Consider the following 21569-nt stretch of genomic DNA (forward strand, 5'->3'; position numbering starts at 1 on the left):
ACACGCTGCTTCGTCTCCCAACCTGTAACCTACAGCCTGTGACAGTAAACTCACAAAACATGGCAGCATGTGTTCTCCTCACAGAACCTGGACCTGCTCTATGGCCCTCACTGGCAAACAGAATCTGAACTGATTTAAGGAGCACAAAACAAGGGCTTGGGTAACTTAAAACTCCCAAATAGCTGCTGTTTGTGACAGTCCTTAAGTGCCAGTGCCCTCTGCCTCAAAAACAAAGGACGGGGGTCCCGGTAAGTAAGCTGGCTGAGGGATTGTTTCTGGAGTATCACAATCTCACAGCCAATCACTCTGCCGGTTTCACCTCAGTGTTAGGTTTGGGCTGCTTGTTTTGCCTTTAACTCTGACTACAACTTTCCAGTGCACTATAACTTTAAGTTTTTACGTTTCTTCTACATTTAAAAAGAATGCTGCTTCCCAATATATAGCTCCCAGATGTAGAGTTCACCGATGATTCATCTGCAGGACAAGGGCTCTGATGCAGCAGCTCCTAACAGAGGATGAGCTTGGAATTCTCTCTCCCTCAGAGCTAGAACTTGCCTCGATCTGCTCTGCTCAACAGTTTGTTTTCAATTATATTTCCAAATTCCTTAACAATAACTGTGCAGCTTGCAGCACCAACACATCTGATTCTCTGAAGTGGTTCTTAAGCAGAAAGTCGAAAATAAGGAGATAGAAGAAGAAAAAGGAGGACTCGGCTATAATTTTTGGTTTTATGTCAGAGGTTCTCTTTCACATAGAGAAAGGCAGACAGACCTCAAAGCCCTGACTCCAAGAAAAGCACTGGACCTCGAGGAAGGCCGCAGTTACCCCTTTACCTCACTGAGTTGTGAGGGCAACACAGATCCTCCACCCAGCAGTACCTCACTCACAGTTGAACCCCAAGCCACGTCCCTCCAGTCCTCTACACAGGCTGAACCCCAAGCCACGTCCCTCCAGTCCTCTACACAGGCTGAACCCCAAGCCACGTCCCTCCAGTCCTCTACACAGGCTGAACCCCAACCCACGTCCCTCCAGTTCTCTACACAGGCTGAACCCCAAGCCATGTCCCTCCAGTCCTCTACACAGGCTGAACCCCAAGCCACGTCCCTCCAGTTCTCTACACAGGCTGAACCCCAAACCACGTCCCTCCAGTTCTCTACACAGGCTGAACCCCAAGCCACGTCCCTCCAGTCCTCTACACAGGCTGAACCCCAAACCACGTCCCTCCAGTTCTCTACACAGGCTGAACCCCAAGCCACGTCCCTCCAGTCCTCTACACAGGCTGAACCCCAAGCCACGTCCCTCCAGTCCTCTACACAGGCTGAACCCCAAGCCACGTCCCTCCAGTTCTCTACACAGGCTGAACCCCAAGCCACGTCCCTCCAGTTCTCTACACAGGCTGAACCCCAAACCACGTCCCTCCAGTTCTCTACACAGTTGAACCCCAAGCCACGTCCCTCCAGTCCTCTACACAGGCTGAACCCCAAGCCACGTCCCTCCAGTCCTCTACACAGGCTGAACCCCAAGCCACGTCCCTCCAGTTCTCTACACAGGCTGAACCCCAAGCCACGTCCCTCCAGTCCTCTACACAGGCTGAACCCCAAGCCACGTCCCTCCAGTCCTCTACACAGGCTGAACCCCAAACCACGTCCCTCCAGTCCTCTACACAGGCTGAACCCCAAACCATGTCCTTCCAGTCCTCTACACAGGATGAATCCCAACCACATCCCTCCATTCCTCCACATAGGCTGAACCCCAAACCACATCCCTCCAGTCCTCTACACAGGGCTGAACCCCAAACCATGTCCCTCCAGTCCTCTACACAGGCTGAACCCCAAACCATGTCCCTCCAGTCCTCTACACAGGCCAACCTGAGATAGTCACAGCTGGAAACTAAAACTCTTAAGCCCTTGGAAGACCAAGGAGCCAGGGGATCCTCCTGCCCAGAAAGAACACACCGATCCCTCAACAGAACAAACACATCATCTCGGGTGATTCCTCAGTATATGGACTTTAACAGTTCTCATGACTTCTGAGGCTAAGTGAGGCACAAAGGTACCTAATGAGACTGAGAATCCTTTGGAAGAAGATTAGGTATAAACAGTATACATGGAAGGTCACAGGTGTTAACAGAAAATGACACTTTATATATGAAGCTCATGGAAGGGTGGGAAAAATCATTTGGCCTCTTTTGGTCTTAACATGACAGAAAAGGGTTACCTCTGGATTTTTGTTTTTGTTTTGTTTAGATAGTATCAAATGTAGTCCAGACTAGCCTCTACAGTTGGTGTTGGCCTTGAACACCAATTCTTCTATTCCACTCCCCCAGTGCTGAGAATTCAGGTGCAAGGCAGCACATGTGTGTGCATGGGGGGGGGGGTGCACGCATACATATATGTGTGCAGGTCAGAGAACAATCCATGTGTCACTGGGTGCCAGCTGACTTTTTCTTTTTCAGATAGGAGGCATCCTCTCTTGCTGGTCTGGTGCTCACTAGTGGACTAAGCTGCTTGCCCAGGGAGGCCTGGGAGCTGCCTGTCTCTGCCTTCCGAGCACTGGGGTTCTAAGTGCAAGCTATTAGGCTTGGATTTTATTGTATGCACTCTGGGGATGAAATGCAGGTTCTCATGTCTGCAAGGCTGTAACTGACCTATCTCCTCAGCTCTTAATGGAGAATCTCTTAAAGTAGCTTTTTGGACTATTCAGTTCTAATGTGGATTCTCATTCCTGCTAAGCTTATGTCAAGAGGTTCCGAACATCACTCACTATGCTTCCAACTTCACTCCATTCAGTCTGCAGCCCCAAACAAAGCTCCAACTTCCAGAAGCACGGTCTAAAGAAAAACAAAACAAACAAACAAACCAAGAAACAACAAACACACACACACAAAAGAAACAAACCAAAAAACCCAGAAACATACCCTAAGGCCTCATCCCACAAAAATGTACATGGTAAAGAAAGCACAAAGTGAAATGCCCAAGAATCTCCAGGGAAGACAACAAATCCATGTAGAAGGAAGGTAGCACAGGCTGGAGAAATAGCCTATCAGATAAAATGCATGCAGTGCATGCACAGGGCCCTGAGTTCAGATCCCCAGCACCACGTTGCAGCTGGGTGAGGAAGCATGTGTCTGCAACCTCCGCACCAGGGGGATGCTGACACCAGTTTCTGAAGCCTTTGGCAACCCAGGCTAGTCCAAAGGATGAGCTTCAGTTTCTGAAGCCTTTGGCAACCCAGGCTAGCCCAAAGGATGAGCTTCAGTTTCAGACCACTTCAAAATAAAGTGAGGAGCAATAGAGGGGAGACACCCAACACTGGCCTTTAGACTCCCCTACCACACCCACATCCACACCATGGGAACAAGAACACATACATACAAATAAACACAAATAACTTTAAAAAATAAAGAACACAGAAAACAAGAGCTACTAGCTTCTCCATGATAAATATAATCTCTTAGGGACTCCTACTTGGCAGGAATCAAGATTTTTCCGAAAACAATGTTAGCCCAAAAGGAAACCCATGGATGGGTAAATCTGGTATCCACTGAACGACAACAAAAGCACATTAAACAAATAAAACAATTTTTTAAAAAGGAGAGAACAACTTCAGAAATTGTACTCAGGTCGCTGAGTTTCTACCACTGAAAAGCTCCCTTGGAAAATGGCTTAAAGCTACTTAGCATCCGCCACGTCCCTGCAGTTAACCAAAGGCCTCGAAGGCCAGAGCTGTGGGTGTGTCCTCCTCTGCAGCTGCTGCTACTGAATCTGTACTCAGGACCGCTTCAGTGGTCCAGCTGCCCCCTCGGTGGCCAGCAGCAGCCCCAAGAAAACCCTACTGAATGATCCTGTAACTTCTTGCCTTTCCTCTAAAGCTATGTTCCTGAAAGTCTAAGTCAAAGATACCAAGCTTACAGCTCCCATTGTTTTCTTTGGCCCAGAACAGGGAAAGGCAAGAATCCTTTATCCGGAATGCACGAGCCCGTTAATTTTCCAGATCTCAGATTTTTTTTTTTAAAGTTCTGGAATATTTACATGAGGAAAGTACCCAAGTCTAAACATGAATTCATTTATGATTCATATGCACCTTATACACGTAGCCTCAAGGCAACTTTATACACTAATTTTAATACTTTTGTACAAGAAAATGAAGATCTCAGGATGGGATTTCCCGCCTGTGGTGTCATGCTGGTGCTCAAAAACGTCGGATTCTAAAGCATTTTGGACTTTTAGATTAGGCAAGTCCCACCTGTGCTTTTAAATGCAGAATTCACGGCTCCTTAATGATAACAAAGGCTCACTGAAGGGTCCCTTGCTGACCCTCTCCCCCAACGCTCCATTTTTAGATTGGCTGCTCTGGTTATCCATCTGCAAATTCACAGCGAAGCCACAGAACACTTTCAAGTAAGCATCCTATACACACAGCCATTTACTCTCTTACCAATAAATCCAATGAGCACTAAGTTCATTCCCCACATTGCTTCCACCAGCCAGAATCATAAACCTGAAATTTAAATCTTACAAGTCTTACATCTCTTACAGATAGGAAAGTGGGTGACCAGCCCAAGGACACACACTACCAGTCGGTAGCACAGCCAGGTCTGCTGAGCCTCAGCCGAGAGCTAGTTTCCATTCTACCACACTCTTATTATCCACAGCTTTAGAAAATTCACTTCTTCCTTTTAGGCCAACAGTTTTCCTCCACGGTTATTCAGGACCGTCTTTAAGGCGGTTCTAAGGCTCTGAGCTCCCCTTTTCTGGAAGATGTGCTAAGTACCAAGACTTCCTATAGAAGTGTCTCAGAAGGGGACCCAGCCTTGCCTCCTGTTCCCTTCTGGCCCAATGTTATGGAAGCTGAGAAGTTATATCTTCAACTTTTTAAAAATTTTGTTTATTGTTTCTTTGCTTGCTGTTTTTGGTTTTTGTGGGTCTTGTGTGTGTGTGTGTCTGTGTGTGTGTGTGTGTGTGTGTGTGTGTGTGTGTGTGTGTGTGATGTGTGTGTGTTGGCTAGTTGGTTTTGTTTTTAGGCAAGTTAAAAAAAAAAAAAAGCCAGGCATGTTGGCACATGTTTATAACCCTAGCACTTAAAGAGACTGAGGCAGGAGGGCTGCTGTGAGTTCAAGGCCAGCCTGGAGAACAACCTGCTCAAGAACAAGCAAAGAAAAGGCGAGAAAAGTTAAGAACACATGCAACAAAGTTCTACAGACTCCAAGTCAGTAATACTTGAGGTGAAACAGTCTTTACTTTGCTCTTGTCCAGAATGTAACATAATTAAACAGTTCTTGAATATTATTTTAAACAGACTTGTGAAATAATCTACAAACCTTCTCAGGGGCTGGAGAGATGGCTCAGTGGTTAAGACCACTTGCCGCTCAATCATGAGCACCAGATTCTGAATCCCAGTGCCCATGGTAGGTGGTTTGACAACACTTGTAACTCCAGGTCCAAGGTATCTGATGCCCTCTTCTAGACTCCACAGGTGTACACAGTGGTGCACGGGCATGTGTGTGTACACACACACACACACACACACACACACACACACACACACACACACACAGCATACAAACACATATACATAAATAATTTCAAAAATAAAATAAAAATCATATCAGAATTCCTAAGTTTTCTCTTGGGCAAGGCACAGCCTTCTTCCATGAGGACAGATTACCTGTGGGCAAGACATAGGCACTGGATCTGGGAAAACAGTGAATTGGATGTGGGGAAGCCCTGGGAGCTAGAAAATACTTATTTTGGCTTGGTTTCTGGTTCTCCTCTCCTGCAGAGGGGGGCGGGGGGACAATCCCTCCCCACGTGAGTAGTGGCTTCAGCATCCATCACTTGGTTGAATCAACAACCCACTTCCTGGAAGCTATGAGCTCTTCTGGATGTTTATAAAAGTTTTGCAAACAGTAGATGCTCATGTGCCAGAAACTCACACTGTCCCAGGTGGAGAAGGGTAGACACACACACACACACACACACACACACACACACATTATTTTAATAAAAAATATGAGCATGAGGCTGAACCAAGGGACCACACATTGGAAAGGAAACAAGAAAAAGTTCTCCCAATTTGCAAAACAGAATTTAAATTCACAACCAGACTCTCACATTTAGTTTCCTGTGGTGTGTGTGTATACATATACATATACATACATATATATATATTCTTAAACTCTTTGGTGTATATGTTTATAAACAAAGAATCCACTGTAAATGGTACCTAATCAAATATGACGTGGTTTAATTGTGCTTAACAGATCTATGTGCTTAAAATGGCCATGCTGGATGGGTTTTAAAACCACTAACACTCTATAATTTACCTAGAATTAGGTTTTCAGAGATTCATTTTAAGGAAATTCCTCTGACCAACAGAGAGATGACAGAGAGCTAGAAGCATGAACTTCTACCACACACCACTCAGTAGCTATGAGGAGGAAGCATTTTTTCTAATCTATGTGAAGCTAAAAGGAGTCCAGAGGGTTCCAGGAAGCTGGCTTTGAGCTTTTGGGGGATTTTCTTATAGGGTGCTTCTAACTTTATTTAAAGCAGACTCAAGTAGACACAGCTGGAGGGTCAGGCCCTGCAAAGTAAACAATAGTTTAACTCAATTCAGATTCAAGACTTAGCTACAACCAATGACGAATTATCTCTACATTAAATAATAATAATATCTGAAATACTACTTTTAAATGACCCATTGTAATCATATTTGCTCAATAATAGATTCTAATCTACAATTAATAGCTTGGAAGAAACCTCCCAATTGAGGGATCTAAAGAGAAAGAAGAAAACCAATGAGAATTGTACCACCTGACAAGGAGCTCAGGTCATGGAACTTTACACTCCCCACAAAAGCAAAGGTAGGGGGAAAATTGCATGTAATTTGAGAATATAAAAAACAGAATGTATGAAATATGCACTCAGTAAACATTCTATAAATACAGTTTATCAAAATTCCCTTTAGAAAACAAATTCACTATTTCTCAGAACTTGTTCAGTTTCACATTTCTTAAAGCCATCATCTAGTGAACAGCTGCCGTGTGACTGTGTCCCCCAAAAGCTGTTGAGTTAGAGTCCTACACATTTATAGATGAAATGCACGCTTTGGATTTACCTCTTTAAAAAACTGTTGAAGGGGAGAGAATACTGGAGCACAGAGCCTATGAGACAAACCATGATAACTGATAATTACTGAAGCTGGCTTACAGTTCCAGGATTCATCACATTATTAATAAGCTGTCCACTTGTCGCTCTGGACAATAAACAAAATAATAGTAAAAATAACACAGCCTACATTAACAGACTGAGTTTATTTAAGGTGTCTAGCTCCGTGGCAAACATTGCCTTAACTTGGAATCGGTTTTTAAGGCCAATCTTTCTAATCACCTCACAAGAATAAGAAAGTTCTCTCTGCAGCAGGCTTTGTCCCAGTCAGCTAACTGTTTTCACTGGCCTCTCTTGTTATCCAACTCAAAGTGCAAACCCTTCGGATGCAAAGGCTTTCAAACAGAGCACTGGGACCACAGGACCTAGGGCTACCGAGCTCTTCTACGTCCCAGTTCAGAACCTCAGGGCTCATGGTCCCTAACAGCCATCATCAAGTAGGCAATCCAGAAGAAAGAATTTATCAGTGCAGTGTGTGCTCTGGCGAAACGAGCAGTGAATTATTTGAACAGCAAATTATAAATTAGTAGAAGGGTCAAAGGACAGGCGGGGGTGGGGGCAACTGCTCACTGCTGTACAAAGAAGCTACAGAAGGCAAATTTTAAGGAGTTTTACTTTGTTTTTTAAACCAGCTTTTAAAAGAATGGGAGGGGACACTTATGTCAGGAATGGTACTCTCATTCATTCATTCATTCATTTCCAATACCTGCTGGTCATAAAAGTTAAGAGACCTATGCATCGAAAAGACTTAAAGGCAGACCATGCTTTTTTTGTCGTTTGCCAAAACAAACTCAAGGAGCGGTGATTGGAACGGGCATCCTGGTTCACAAGGAAGCAGCGATGAATCCAACCACACGGAGATGAACGGATTGGTTGTTAGCACAATGGGCCTTACCGGTTAGGTTAGATTAAATAGTAATAAGGGTGTGAACAATCACAGCCCTTCATGTGAGCAAGGCTGTGAATTGTGGCCATTCACAAGGGAAAGGACTCACAGACAGGTGAACCAGGAGCGATAGCAAAAAACAAAAAACAAAACGGCTTTTCAAGGCACATCCTTGCCAGGCTCCTCAGGTGGCCCTGCCTTCCCTACACGTTACCATACATTGTAAACAGACCAAAACAAATGAAACTTGTTACCTGCCTTCAACCAGTAACTGTCTCCCTCCTACCTCCTCTCCTCCAGGTGGGTGTGCAGCGAGGTGAGAGGTGAGAGTCAGCCGCCCTTAAGGGTATAACCTGATCTCACCCGGAGAGCACACCTGCACCCCTCCAAGCTACCAAGCTACCTGCACTGGGCAGGGCTCAATTTCAGCGAAACCTTGGGAAACCAAAGGCTAAACTGATTGGTTTAAGGACTTCTCACTTTCTGCTTTTTCCCATGCATTGTCCCAAAAGAATAATGCTATGTGGGCAGTATTTGTGCAACTGGAATAGATTTTAAACTACTTCAACAATTTTTGCTAATTGCATAATTGGCTGCAACTGTGTGCAGTCTCCTGCCTATTCAGCTGAGGTTCCCAAGGCACACGAAGTCCACCTGTTGCAGTTTGCTGCTGCTGGAGGATGGTGCCTGGCTTGTAAGTCACGCCGTACTCCCACACCAAACGATTCCTTCATATCAGAAAGGTAAACCTTTCCCAATAAAGCCTTTCATCGCCTGGGAAATGCAACTCGGAGGGACTGGTCACGAGATGGGTGCAAGATCTGAGGTCCTGCCACCTTTACCTTCAACTAACCGGTGGTCTATACAGAGGAAGCAAATGGCACACACACGCACAGTTTAGCCGTCCTCACAGCAGTTACAAGATAGGGTGCTACCACCCCCTTAGTACAAAGAGGGGCAAGGGGCTGGAAAGCACCGACACCGGAAACGAACCTTAACGCTAACTTTAAATCTTCCATCATCACTCGGAAGTGAAGGGTGACACTGGGCGCCGCCCCCACCACCACCCCGAAAGGCGGATAGCAGAGTGAAAATGAGGCAGTTCCATCACATCAGTTCCATCCATCACACTATCAGACACCAGTATCCAATGCCCACATACAGAAGATGCTAAGAACTCAAGTCGGGAAAACAGAGCATACAAGACCCAGAGAAAGGAAAAAACCCACTTTTGAAAAAACAGAACCACTTTTATTAGCAGGTTGTGTAACTGAGTTTTAGCAGTCTATGCATAACATGTGTGGCTTTAAAAACAGACGGTAAAGGCCAGAGAGAAAGCTGAGCATTTAGATGCACTTCTACTCTGCCGCCAAGACCTGTATGCAGTTCCTAGCACCCAGGCCAGGCAGCTCATAGCTGCATGTAACTCCAACTCCAGGGGAACCCAAAACCTCTGGCATCCAAGGCACCTGTACTCACAGTATATACCCCCCCAATGCAGACACTTGGGCAAACACATAATTAAAATAATGAAAATATTAAGTATTTTTAAAATTTTACTTATTTATTATGCATACAGTGCACATTATATCACGTTATAGATGGTTGTGAGCCACCATGTGGTTGCTGGGAATTAAACTCAGGACCTCTGGAAGAGCAGTCAGTGCTCTTCAACACTGAGCCATCTCTCCAGCCCCCAGAAATTATTAAGTATTTTTAAACCCATAAATGAAGCACTAAACTATATAAAATGTGACAGAATAGAAACATACAACATAAAGTTTTAGATAAGAAAGGATACCCACTCAAGAAAGCATGGACACAAACAGGCAGTTTGCAATTTAACTGGTGAAAAACTGAAATTTTCATTGCTACATAAAATATTTGGGCTAGGTCAATAAATGAATGCAATTCCCACTGTACAAAGTTTAACCTCTGGTCTTCAAGGTCCATAAGGAAATAAAACCAAATCCGCAGTGTTACTGGGAACAGCAGCAGGAGATAACCAGCCAGTTACTGGCACAGAACTGGAACTGAAGCAATAAAGTCCATCCTTAATGGACCCCACTGGTTCAATACCATGCCTAAGCTGTGAAAACATATGACTAAGGGTCCCTAAACCAGCCACAGGCCAGACGCCACTTGAGATTTTTACATATTTCCCTTCCTCTGCCTGGGATTTTTTTCCCCCTCCACCCCTTTCTCTCTCCAGTCTCAAGACAGCCTTTAACCTGTCAAAGGGCATCCATTGTAAACTCTGAATATCAACACAACCCAAAGTCCCATTCACTTCTGAAAGACCCCCAGGGTTTCAAACTGCAACTGCTAAGGAGGGGAAAGGTTTCTAGTGAGTGTGTGTGTGTGTGTGTGTGCGCGCGCGCGCGCGCGCGCATGCAAATATCACCAAGCTCATCAAAACTAGCTCAACATTAGGCTTACCCAGGACACTTAGTCTTGCAGGAGGAATCCCTTTTGTCTTGAATGAGGGAATAGAGGAGGCGGAGGATAAGGAGGAAAGATAAAGTCAACCACCACCAACAGTGTTACTGCTTATAGCAACTTTCAACTCAATGAAGCCCTCTTCCAGATTTCTCTCTCACTTTTAAACAGCCACCATCTGGCTTTCCTTTCTTCCCAGCATTAGCAGGTGCATATTTTAGAGCCAGGTGGGTTAAGTCAAGCTCACACTAGCCCCAAGCGGGCTCTGGGCATTTCTATCCACCCTAAGAGTGTGCTGAAAAGGCTTTGCACCACGGAGACACTTCTGCAGAGAAGGGAAGAGACTCTTTCATTGTGAGCTTGGAGCCTGACAGTGAAAAAGGTCAACCAGAGGGCAACCCAACTGGTCAGGGAAGCAGTCCAGGGAACCCAGGCAAAGTAATTAGCCAGAGAGGGAGGTGGCTGGAGAGCAGGAATATGGGGGCATCTGACAGAAAGAAGCTCGTATCACAGCATGCTGCATGCACTGTCTCCAGCCTTCTCAAGATCTTGCCAAGAATTACTGCCTATAATACATTCAAAAGTCCAAAGTTTGTGAAATCTAGTAACCATATGTAATTATAGAAAGAGGTGAGCACACTGATTCTTAAAATAGCACCTTGAAGGGGGGACAATACGACGAGGATGTGGCTCAGTTGGTAGAACGCTTGCCTAGAGTGTACAAAGCCCCGGGTTCGATCCCATCCTTACAGATCTTTTCAACGTGGCCCCATAACAGAGAAAACTCTGAAAGGTGCAAGTACCCTCAAAGTCTGTAGAACTGGGGGTGGAACCTCTCAGTGGGAAAGGACAGCTGTTTAGCATGTCCCAGCAGCGAGTGCAGATCCCTAGCACCACAAAATAAATAAATCCGGTTCTATTCCAAACAGCTTGCAACCCAAAATCGAAACAAGTTCAAGGTCTGCTGAGCTCTTAAAGTGACAGGAGACAAAAAGTAAAAGGCTAAGGAGGGACTACAGACCAGCTGGGTGCTTCATTTAAACACACACACACACACACACACACACACACCAGTTTGGATTCTAAAAGAATTTGCTCATCTAATTTGCATAAATAAGGTGGAAAGTCATTTGCAGAGCCTTAATTCACAACACCTTGGACACCTAGCCCTTGAACAGAAGTTGTTCTTGCTTCCTAACTCTACAGTGACAGCACAGATGACATCCTGTCTAATCATAACCACCACTTACTTGCTCAAACCAGCAAAGCTAGCTTTGAGCCACCCAACCCGATACTGCACACCCCTAATACAGGACAAGCAAACCGATAAATGCTTACGACTGGCACTCAGGATGGCCACATCTGCTGTCCTTTCTTAAGTGCCCTTGCTTTTGAATCCCTGCTACCTTCCCTCCACAGAACAAGAGCCCAAGGACCGCTCTGCCCTCCTAAGGCCTGCCTGCCTCCCACTGCCAGTGGGCCATCGCTCACCTCTCAGGGTGTTAATGCCAACTGCATTTTGTAACTAAACTCTCTGCTCCAATTTAGACAGGTGATAAAAAAAAAAAAGTCTAAATTAAATCCTCTTTAACTTTTAAAACAGCTTCTGAAATCATGCTCTCAAAAATAGTTTCAAGGAAAGCAAACACCTAAGTTCTAAGAAGTGCAGCCTCGACTTCGGTTCTGGGAGTTGGAGTAAAGCTTGGCAGTGTTTGGTGCTGTTTATGAATGTTCTGATTGGAAACGTGCCAATCTCACCCATGCAGTAGGATAGGAGAGTCGGTTATGATCCACCACGCTAAGCAGCCATAAGGAATAAGTTATACTCGGGCCTGGAAAGCAGTCTATTTCCCTCTACCCTGCTTTTTCTACTCACACTGCATTCTCATTCACTATTGAAAACTTTTAGTTTCTCTATTCTTGGCCTAAGAGCAGCTCCAAAAGTGGATGTGCTGTTTACAAAAGCGGGAGGAGTCCCATAAAGCCACAGGTCCCTTGCTATCTCAAAGCCAGGCCCTGAAACTGTTTGAGCAGGCTGCAGTAAATCTACTTCATAGGCTTATAAACTAGCTCAAAGCTTTTTCTAGACACAATAGCCTTAGAAGGTGTGAATTCAGTGAAAACACAAGATATTTTATTGTATTATATATGGAGATTTCCTCCACTTTATCTTGCCAAAATAAAAGCGCTGGTATTAGAGGTACAGCTCGGAGGTATCTGAATTTGCCTAGAGTGCTCCAGACCTTAGGTTCAACCCTCAATTAGGGGAGGGGAAGTTAATTTGGGGAAATAGGAAAGTTAAAGAGGCAATTCACACTTGATTTTACTTTTAACAGAAATGAAGTAAACTCATGGCTATTTTTCCAAGGACACCCTTGTGTGTGTGTGTGTGTGTGTGTGTGTGTGTGTGTGTGTGTGCACTGTATCACTACATACTAACTCAGAAACCACACTGCTTGAATCTTAAAGCTAATCCATTAAAACCATCTTCAGTAGAGTCTTATCTCCTCAAGCTCAAAATGCCTAGTCTGGTATTTCCTGATCATTGCGTTGTGTGAGTAAGAGACTGAAGTTTTAAAGGTGTTTATGCTGTGTGAATTGTCCCTTGTAGGCAACCAAAGACTAAAAATGACTAGTAAGTTCTGCACAAAAAAAAAAAAAAAAAAAAAAAAGGCAAGGCAGGGTGGGTCTTGTGACCATAGGAAAGCGCAGATAAGAACACCCTGTCCTCTCCAGGAAGTTATGGCTTGGAACTGAAAGGGCCTCCTCAAAACGCCACTGACACATGGCTTCACAAGTCTTCCAACAGGTGAACACTTGAGAAGTTATTCTGATTCTACCCACATGGTTGTATTCCTTAATTCAACAAAACAAAACCCTATCTCAAGTATGCAAAGAAAAACCACAGCATCCCCAGGCTGCCTCAACTATTAATAAATAAAATGTTAGCAAATAGCAATAGTGTGTGGGTGAACACACTGACAGAGCTGCTGTCTGTGTTAAAAACCCACTCTGAGGCCATGCATTTTCACTAGTGAATTCCGGAAAGGAAGCAGACACCAAGAGAAAGCCTAATGCCAGCAACAGTAGCCAAAGGGTCTCAGCCAGCTTCAGAACTCACACAGCAGCTTGCCCAAGCCATCAATGTAAAGATCTAGGCCGAGAAAACACAGGGTCTTCTTGTCAGAAAGGAATTAACTGCTCCCCTTCAAGACAGTCCCATCTTCTACAATTGAGCCATAGATGTGGGTTACAACCTGTGTCATCGATGGTCTCTTTCTAAAACAACAAATGTCAAGACTGAACCTACTGCTGTGCCTCTTCTGTGTCCAAGGGAAGACACTGGACTGCCCAAGTGAGAAGCAGACTACTCAAGCTAGGCCTTTTTCTGGAAGGTACTAATAGTCCTAGAGATGCTAATTACTGATAACTGGGCAAGATTCGGCTCAAAGGTCTAAGTTTTTTGAAGTATAACAAAGCTATTCTATTCCACCATGTTTACAGAACTCTAATGTCTTTTTGTTCCTGCCAAATCTCGTGGAAAAAAGTATCCCACTAAACTTCCAGTAGGCCCCAATCCCAGGAGCACAAAAGCGCACCTCTGTGGGGTGAAACAAGCTGACAGAGCCAGCAAGGACCCTGTCAACCTCTCCTGAGGTAGCACTACTCCACAAGTCACTTGGATCATCAAACCCAAGGGGGTCCCAAGGGAACAGACAGGAAGGGACCTGGAACACAGTTCTTGTACATGCCAGGCAGGCGGAAAAGGGTGGCCAGCCACGCTCAGAGATCTTCCAAGAACTTTCAAAGCTCAACTGCCAAGTCAAGCCACCAGGATCCTCTGGTGATCAGGGAAACAGCAACACACACTCACAAATAAATCATATAAATAGAACGAACGCTGGAGATAAGGGTCACACTCATTCATTACCAACCGGAGTTAAGTTGAAGGAACTCAGACACCAAAGAGGTAGGTTACAGGACAGGAAAAAAGAAACATACACCTACCGATCCCAACACAGACTCCCACACTCCGTCTCGCATGCCCACGAATTCGCCCACCTCCACGTTTCACTCAGACACCTACACACGCGCACCTCGCACTCGGCAGCACACTCATTCACCTCCAAGTCACAAACTGGTGGCTCACTTCCACGCCCCACAACTCGCTGGCCTCCAGACTCCACGAAGCACACTCAATCACCCCTACAGGATCGCTCATGTCCGGTATCCACACGAGAACCCGCGCTGCAAAGCTGACTTCTCCGGAATCGCACCCACCTTCAGACCCAAGAGACAGAGTCCTCTCTCCCGGGCTCCCCACGCGTGACCTCCACTCGGCCACCCACAGGTCTCCCAGCACACGGAGTGTACCCCGCGCCCTCTCCAGTGTGCTCCAGCAGCCCCATCCCAGTGACAGCGCCCGGGCGAGCAGTGAAGGCGATACTCACAGGCTCCGCGTCCAGGAGGGCAAGTCCCGGGGCAGCGCCACCAGCCCGCGCCCACTGCAGTCCAGCGAGTCCCCGGCGCAAGTGCAGGCGACCGCGCAGGGCGCACGCGGGCCATCCTCCTGGGCGCCCGCCGACTCAGGCCATTGCAGTAGCAGTAGCAGCAGCGGCGGCAGCCAGAGGAGAAGGCGAGGCGCAAGGCGCGGGGCCCCGAGCACTCCCGGACCCGGCCGCGCCATCTTGTCTGGAGCGCGCCGCGAAGCCGGAGAGCGAGCGCTGCGAGGTGCGAGCGGCCGCGGCCGCGGGCTGCGCTCGGCACTAGGCTCCGCGCCGGGGCATGGACGCCCGGTCCCAGTCGGCTCCGCGGCCGCACTCAGCCGGCACGCTCTGCCCGGGCCGCCTCGCAGCGCCCTACGGAGGCCGCCACCCCCGCGCCCATGCGGGCCGAGCCCCGCGCGCGGCGAACTCTGCGGAGTCCCGCGGTGAGTGGAGTGCGAGGGCTCGGCCGCCGATGCTTGTCTGTTCTTCCCGCCGCGCTGCGTGTCGCCTTCGGAGCCCCGGAGCACGGCGGAGAACCGCAGCCGCTGAGGACCGAGGACGCTTAGCCTCGGCCTCTGCGCGTGGGGAGGGCGGGCATCTTAACTGAGCTCAGGCTCTGGGTTGCAAGCCGCGGACCCCACGCGCCTCCCCGTCCCGGAGCGGCCGGAGCGCACCGTGCCTCTGCGCGGCGAACAATCAGCGGCCAGGCGCGCCGCGCTCCAGCCCGGCGGCCCCAGGCCCCGCCCCGGCTGCCCGCCCTCACACACCCCTCCGCTGGGCCCCCCCCCCCCCCCGCCCCCGGAGCTGAGAGCGGCCCACGTTGGATGCTGGGCTACGGCGTGGCGCCCCGCCCTGCCCGTTGCTCATTGGCTACCGGAGCCCCGGTCGGCTTCCTAGGCCGTAGGAGCGCTCGCTGTCCCGGGTCCCGCCTCCGCTCGCTTTTCCCACCCAAGGTGTGAAGGGCGGGGACTGGGAGGGGGGAAAAGGAGGGGCGTGCTTCCTGCTCTTAAAGGAGACTCTCATGTTGTTGGCTACAGAGCATCTGGAGAAGTGGCCTAGGGGAGGAGAGAAAGTTGGGACCGTAATGCACGGGCTTGGGAGCTATCTGAACCCAAGGTTTGTTCCGCTATTCCCAGACTACAAACAGTATGATGGATTTACAGCAAACGCTCACTCTTTTTTCAGGTGCCTTTCAGGAGAGAAAAAAAAAAATTTTTTTTTTAAACTTTCCTGAGTTTCTCAGCTATTTCCTCAGAGGTGGGGCCCCCTTTCTCACCGCGCATCTTGGAGCTCATTGTTCGAACTCGTTCTTCTTGATATCTTAAATCCAGAAATGTGTCCTTGACTACCGAAATGATGCTCTAAGAGACAGAGATAGGGAGACATTGGAGAGACAGACACTGGAACACATGCCTGCTGCATCTAGGCGCTTTGACATGCCGGTGTAGGCAAGACACATACATCTCTCCCACATTCTCTAACATACTGCCCACAGGGTCAGGGAAACCAAGCCGCGAGAGCCTGCTGGAAAACATTTGTTCCAGCGCGTTAAATCCAACTTATGTTGTACAGAAATGCAGTAGAAAAGCTGTTCATCAGGAAGAAGAAAAAAAAAAAGATTTAAAGGATTTTCATATTCGACAGATTCAAGAAGTTTGCGACTGTCCCTCAAGTTTTTAAACCAAAATTGGACCTGAATTTTGTAGTCAAGTTATTGTTGTCTAGCTTGTTTTCTTTTTCTTTCTTTCTTTTATTTCTTTCTCTCTTCCTTTTTTTTTTTTTTTTTTTTTTTTTTCATGGTTGATTGAGTCTCATTATACAGCCCAGGCTTCCCCCAAACTTGTGATCCTCCTGTTTCAGCCTCCTGAATAACCGGCATTACAGGCATATGTGCACCACACCCAGCTTTGTCGGCCATTCTTCTGTCTTCTGATTGCCTACACAGTCAGATAAATTGCTGTCCAGGTTCTCTCCCCACCCCCACCCCACCCCCTTTTTTTTAAATCTTGGAAGTGATGTTGAAGCAGTGCTCCAATGTGAATAAACTAAGGCAACTGTAATACCTCAGAGATATTAAGAGAACAGCGCTGACTGCTGCAACGTGTGTGCGCACGCACACACACACATACCGCATGCACGCATGAGCAGGAACACATGCACTACACGTGCAGTCCACATAACTATAACCCCTTCCATCTGGATAAGGCGAAACAGGTCTCTTTGTCTTCATGCCTTTGGGTAGAAATAATAATGATAAGCTGGGAAATGGAATATAAAAGACCTCCAAATTGAAGGACTCCTTCAACTCGATGCCGAAGTATTTCAAAACCAATGGACACAAAATAGTACATTTTAAATTTTATTTTACTTTTAATTGTGTGTATGTATGTATATGTGTGTGTGTGTATGTCGTATGTATGTATGTATGTGTGTATGTATGTCGGCATGTGTATGTACATGAGTGCAGGATGTCCATGGAGGTCAGAGGCCACTGTAGCTTGATACAGGTGGCTGTGAGCCACCTGACATGGATGTTGGGAGCGGCTCTACAGGAGAAGTATGGCATACTTGACCTTTGAGCCATCTCTCCAGAACTACCCTCCCCCCCCCTTTTTTTTTTCTTTGTAACTACATCTCACTATGTAGCCCAGGTTAGCACCAAACTTGCAGCAATCCCCCTGCCTCAGCATCCCAAGGCCTGAGACAAAAGCGTAATTTAGGCCAGTAAACCGGTGAAATAAGGGAGTAATTTGATCCTTGAAAGCCACCAGCTAGAAAGTGAGAACTCACCCCTGCAGGCTGTCCTCTGGCCACCACACGTGTGCACACACACACAAACCCTGTTTACATTTTTTATTTTAAGAATTTAAATTTATTATGTATTTTATTTGTATGTATGTTTTGCCTACATAAATTCCTGTGCAACACACCCTTGCCTGGTACCCACAGAAGTCAGAAGAGACATGAGAACCCCTGGCACTGGAATTACAGGGAGTTTTTTAAGCAAAGGAATAATTTAACTCAGGGTGCTTGTGAGCATTCCCTTAAAGAAACTTGTCAGGTCACCCCCATCCCACCTCAGAATCAAGCTGCATAATGAACACAGTTGATCACACTTCATGAAACCCTGACTGAAGAGAATATGCCCTGAGGCTGGCACCAGTAGAGTGTTAACCAATGCTGGCAGTGGAGCTACTGAGACACACTTGGGAACTCCAGCGTCCTAGAGGACAGGAATTGGGAAGCTGCAAGGTGACTTGCCCCTGGATCAGCGCATCCCCTGTGGTCTGGTTACCACCCCACCAAAGAAGAGGATTCCAAACTGAGAAAGTCTTGGGGGGAAGGGGGGCGCGCCTGAGCCTTGGCAGTGCTTCTTGTCTACGGCAGAGCATGAAGTCATGTCTGCTCCTCACACCATGTATGGAAGTCTGCCCACGACGTACTAGCAACCTGCATGCGATTGCAGTGAGAATGTGGGCTGAAGAGCAGAGAGCCAGCTCAGGGAAGAGCTGTCTGTATCCACACACCTAAAATCAGGAAGGGAACGTCAAGGGAGACTCTTAAGGAAGGCTACCTGCTAGAAGATCAGGTCGTGGTCTTTTGGCACAGAGCAATGAACTCTGGGTCCTCTGCTCTCTATTACTACTTTTTTTTTTTTTTTTAAACAGTGTCTACTGTAGTCCAGGCTAGCCTGGAACTTGACAGGTAACAGAGGATGACTTTGAACTCCTGATCCTCCTGCCTCTGCCTCCTGGGGGCTCGAGCCATCCATCCACCCAAGCATTCAAGATTTTCCAGTTTGTTTTAATCAAGCAGAAACCAATGCCCAGAAGGACCAACGAGGAATAGACACCCTAAGAATCATTCCAGGTTTCTTACATCCAGAAGTATCAGCAAAGTATCATGTTTAAACCACTGCGAGAAAACCTCAATTACTGAGAAACACACACACATTATAGGAAAGGGGCCAACAAGATGGCTGTGTGGGCAAAGGCGCTTGGACAACAGCCTGAGGACCTGTGTTCTAACCTCAGAAGCCATGTAGAGGTGGAAGGGGAGAATCTACTCCAAAACATTGTCCTTTGATGTCCACACGTGTGCTGTGGCATGGGCACACCTCTACCCCCTAATCCCCCCCCCCCCAACACACTTCTTTCTTTTTAATCAGAAAGGCAGGTTGACCACAGAGAAATTTTAAAAATCCAACTTCTAAGAGTCAGAGTTATGCCTTCTTGGTGTTAAAAGAGAACTTACATTATGTTTTCTGCACTAAAAGCACTGGAGTCTTCAATACAGCTCAGTGGTACAAAACTTGCCTGGCATTGCCTAAGTCACCTGTTTTGCAATTAAAAAACGAAAGTTCCCTGGGCAGGATTCAAAAGACCTGGGTTCCAGCCAGCCTTGTTACTAGAAACCTTTGTCCAGTTATTTCTTTTCTTAAACTTTAGTATTCTCAGATGGCAAAAAAAAAAAAAAAAAAAGAAAGAAAGAAAGAAAAAAGAAATAATTCCTTCTGTGTGTGAGAGAGTTAAAAATGGTCTATCTTGAACTGGGGAGATGGCTTGGTGGGTAAGAGAACTTACTGTGGAGCATGAGAATCTGGGTTCAAGTTCCCAGCACCCACATAAGAAGCCGGCCATGATTGTGTGCCTGTAACTCCAGAGCTGTGAGAGGTGGAGACAGGGGGATGCTTGTCATCTGTCAGCTGCTCCAAAGTCAGCAAGAGACCCTGCTGCAAGGAATAAGGCAGAAGGTAGGGCACACCAAGTCCTCTGCTGGCCTCCTTTACATGTGCATGGGAGCACACGTGTGCACAGGCACTAAACACACACTCTCACACATCATGCCATTCTGATAAAGGACGCAGGTATGTTATAGGCAGTTCAGGGCCACAGTCATCTAAGGCTTCTTTCGTAAGTGTTACTAAATGGAAACTCGGAAACAACAAAAGTCCAGGATTTTACTACAGATGGAAAAATCTTAGTAGGTTCTTTCAACCCCTAGCTTCATTTTGCAGGGATGCCACAAAGGGTTAATAATTACCTGCAAAGCCCCTAAAAGCTCAGGAGTGATGACAGCCTGCCCTGAGCCTGTCTTGTATTTCTCTTCCAAGAAAAATACAACTGTGTACTCATTAACTCCTTCTTTCCAATAATCTTGTCAAGGAGAGATGGATGGGGAAGAAAGTGAGAGAGGAAGCTAATGAGTCTGCGGGTGGGACATGAGGGAGAATTCCGATGTTCCAGCATTTTTCCTCTGAGAGAGGTAAGAAGATGTGGAGTGTGTGTGTGTGTGTGTGTGTGTGTGTGTGTGTGTGTGTGTGTGTGCGCGCGCGCGCACACAGTCTCTGGCTACCGGAAGGCTGGCTAGTGTCAAAACTGCAGCTGCTGTGCCCCCACAGCCAGACTGTGTAATGCCTGTGGCTCAGCTGTGACCTGCATAGACTCCTGCCCTCCTCTAGGAACTATTAATATCCACTAACAACCATGGAGTCCACTCCCGGACACAAGCTACATCGTGGGAATACTTGTCATTTACCTGTGAATTTGCAATTTTAACTGATTCAATGAAAGGGGTTTTGTTGTTATTGTTTGTTTGGTTTTTGGTTTTTGGTTTTTGGATTTTTGGTTTTGTTTTGTTTTGTTTCTAAGTTACCAAAGCTATAACCATTTCAAAATCCTGCAACTCACCAAAAGAGACAGTCCCTTGCCTCCAACGGTGACTCGGAGGTAGGCTGATGACATCATCAGAAGGCGCTGCTTAATCTATGTCTTTTCCAATGTCACTTGGATAGGCATGTGAAAGATTAGGGGCTCAGAGAAACAAAGTTTGCTCCTCACTGCCAGCAACTCCGAAGAAAGAGTTGGGTGAATACTGAAAACAGCACAGAATAACCATGGCTGTAAAGTTAACACACCTTGTGGGTTTTTAAAAGCAATTTCCTATCACAGTGACAGTTGTCCTTTCCTGGGCATTTGTTCTGTGGCTGTGGCATTGCCGGTGCTTCATGTTTTCTCCACTGTGGGAGGGTTCAAGGGACATGGCCGGGGCCACGTGGGCTGATAAGTGGCAAGGTCAAGATTCCAAACCAGGCTCTGTGGACACCAGACTCTTCATGGCCTTTGTGCCTCTTGAAGTTTGGGTTTGGAGCAGAAGTTGTTCTGGTTTGAGACACAGTCTTACCTCGTTGCCCATACTGCCCTTGAATTCTTAAGCTTAAATGGCACCCCGTGTGCTGAGACGACAGACCTGCTGCCATGCCTGTGTAGCAGAATGTTTTCGATAGGACAGTTGTAATTATTCCCACTTTATAGAAGTGAAAGATGTGGCCACACAGAGTCAGGAATAAGTAAAATCTTAAAATTCTTTTCTAATCTATGGTTCATATTCAGTGACTATCTCATAAAATATATCAAGATATCTCTCTCTCATACCTAATAGGCTTCCAGAATTTTATATTTCAGAAAACACAAGGACATTTCCTTCAATTACCAGCACTCATGTAATATTATTAAATTATAATTTATATTATTTTATGTATATATTTTAATATAGTATATATTTTAGTTTTATATTTTATGTATATTA

At 46.5% G+C, this 21569-nt stretch overlaps 1 protein-coding gene across 2 annotated transcripts in view; it reads right to left on the minus strand.

Moving 5' to 3' along the window:
- Lrig1 (leucine rich repeats and immunoglobulin like domains 1) overlaps nucleotides 1–15219 on the minus strand; it is a 103198-nt gene extending 87979 nt beyond the window's left edge. For both annotated transcript variants that reach the window (XM_051154950.1, XM_051154949.1), the window contains exon 1: nucleotides 14946–15219. In XM_051154950.1, coding sequence (XP_051010907.1) covers nucleotides 14946–15181 — 236 coding nt within the window. In that variant the 5' untranslated portion in view covers nucleotides 15182–15219. The remainder of the gene's footprint in view (nucleotides 1–14945) is intronic.
- Between the last annotated feature and the right edge of the window lie 6350 nt (nucleotides 15220–21569).

This window comes from Acomys russatus, chromosome 13 (genome assembly GCF_903995435.1).
Source record: "Acomys russatus chromosome 13, mAcoRus1.1, whole genome shotgun sequence".
Classification (NCBI taxonomy): domain Eukaryota; kingdom Metazoa; phylum Chordata; class Mammalia; order Rodentia; family Muridae; genus Acomys; species Acomys russatus.